Source organism: Aptenodytes forsteri, unplaced genomic scaffold, assembly GCF_000699145.1.
Source record: "Aptenodytes forsteri isolate BGI_AS27 unplaced genomic scaffold, ASM69914v1 Scaffold53, whole genome shotgun sequence".
NCBI lineage: Eukaryota > Metazoa > Chordata > Aves > Sphenisciformes > Spheniscidae > Aptenodytes > Aptenodytes forsteri.
The window spans coordinates 8,710,919-8,711,461 of NW_008795909.1; the positions used below are offsets into that span (position 1 = coordinate 8,710,919).

Consider the following 543-nt stretch of genomic DNA (forward strand, 5'->3'; position numbering starts at 1 on the left):
CCTCACCCCCCCATGCCTCCCCCCCCCCGCAGGATCAAGCACCCCAACATCGTGGCCTTGGATGACATCTACGAGAGCGGCACCCACCTCTACCTCATCATGCAGCTGTGAGTGACGTCAGGAGGGTCCGGGGGGTCCAGGGAGGCCGTGCTGACCGGCGCTGCCTGTCCCCGCAGGGTCTCGGGGGGGGAGCTCTTCGACCGCATCGTGGAGAAGGGTTTCTACACCGAGCGGGACGCCAGCACCCTGATCCGGCAGATCCTCGATGCCGTCAAGTACCTGCACGACATGGGCATCGTCCACCGTGACCTGAAGGTGAGCGGCAGGGGGGACGACACACAGCCCCCCGTCACAGTGACGGGGAGGGGACCCCGGCGTCACCCCTCTGTGACCCCCCCGTCCCCGCAGCCCGAGAACCTGCTCTATTACAGCCTGGACGAGGACTCCAAGATCATGATCAGTGACTTTGGGCTCTCGAAGATCGAGGGCTGCGGCAGCGTCATGTCCACAGCTTGCGGCACCCCCGGCTACGTGGGTGAGCAC

General features: G+C 65.9%; 1 protein-coding gene across 1 annotated transcript in view; it reads left to right on the forward strand.

Moving 5' to 3' along the window:
• Positions 1–12: 12 nt before the first annotated feature.
• CAMK1 (calcium/calmodulin dependent protein kinase I) overlaps positions 13–543 on the forward strand; it is a gene marked incomplete at its 3' end in the record, with an annotated part of 1,540 nt that continues 1,009 nt past the window's right edge. The window contains exons 1-3 of the mRNA XM_009284537.1: positions 13–107; positions 177–315; positions 409–535. Coding sequence (XP_009282812.1) covers positions 13–107; positions 177–315; positions 409–535 — 361 coding nt within the window. The remainder of the gene's footprint in view (positions 108–176; positions 316–408; positions 536–543) is intronic.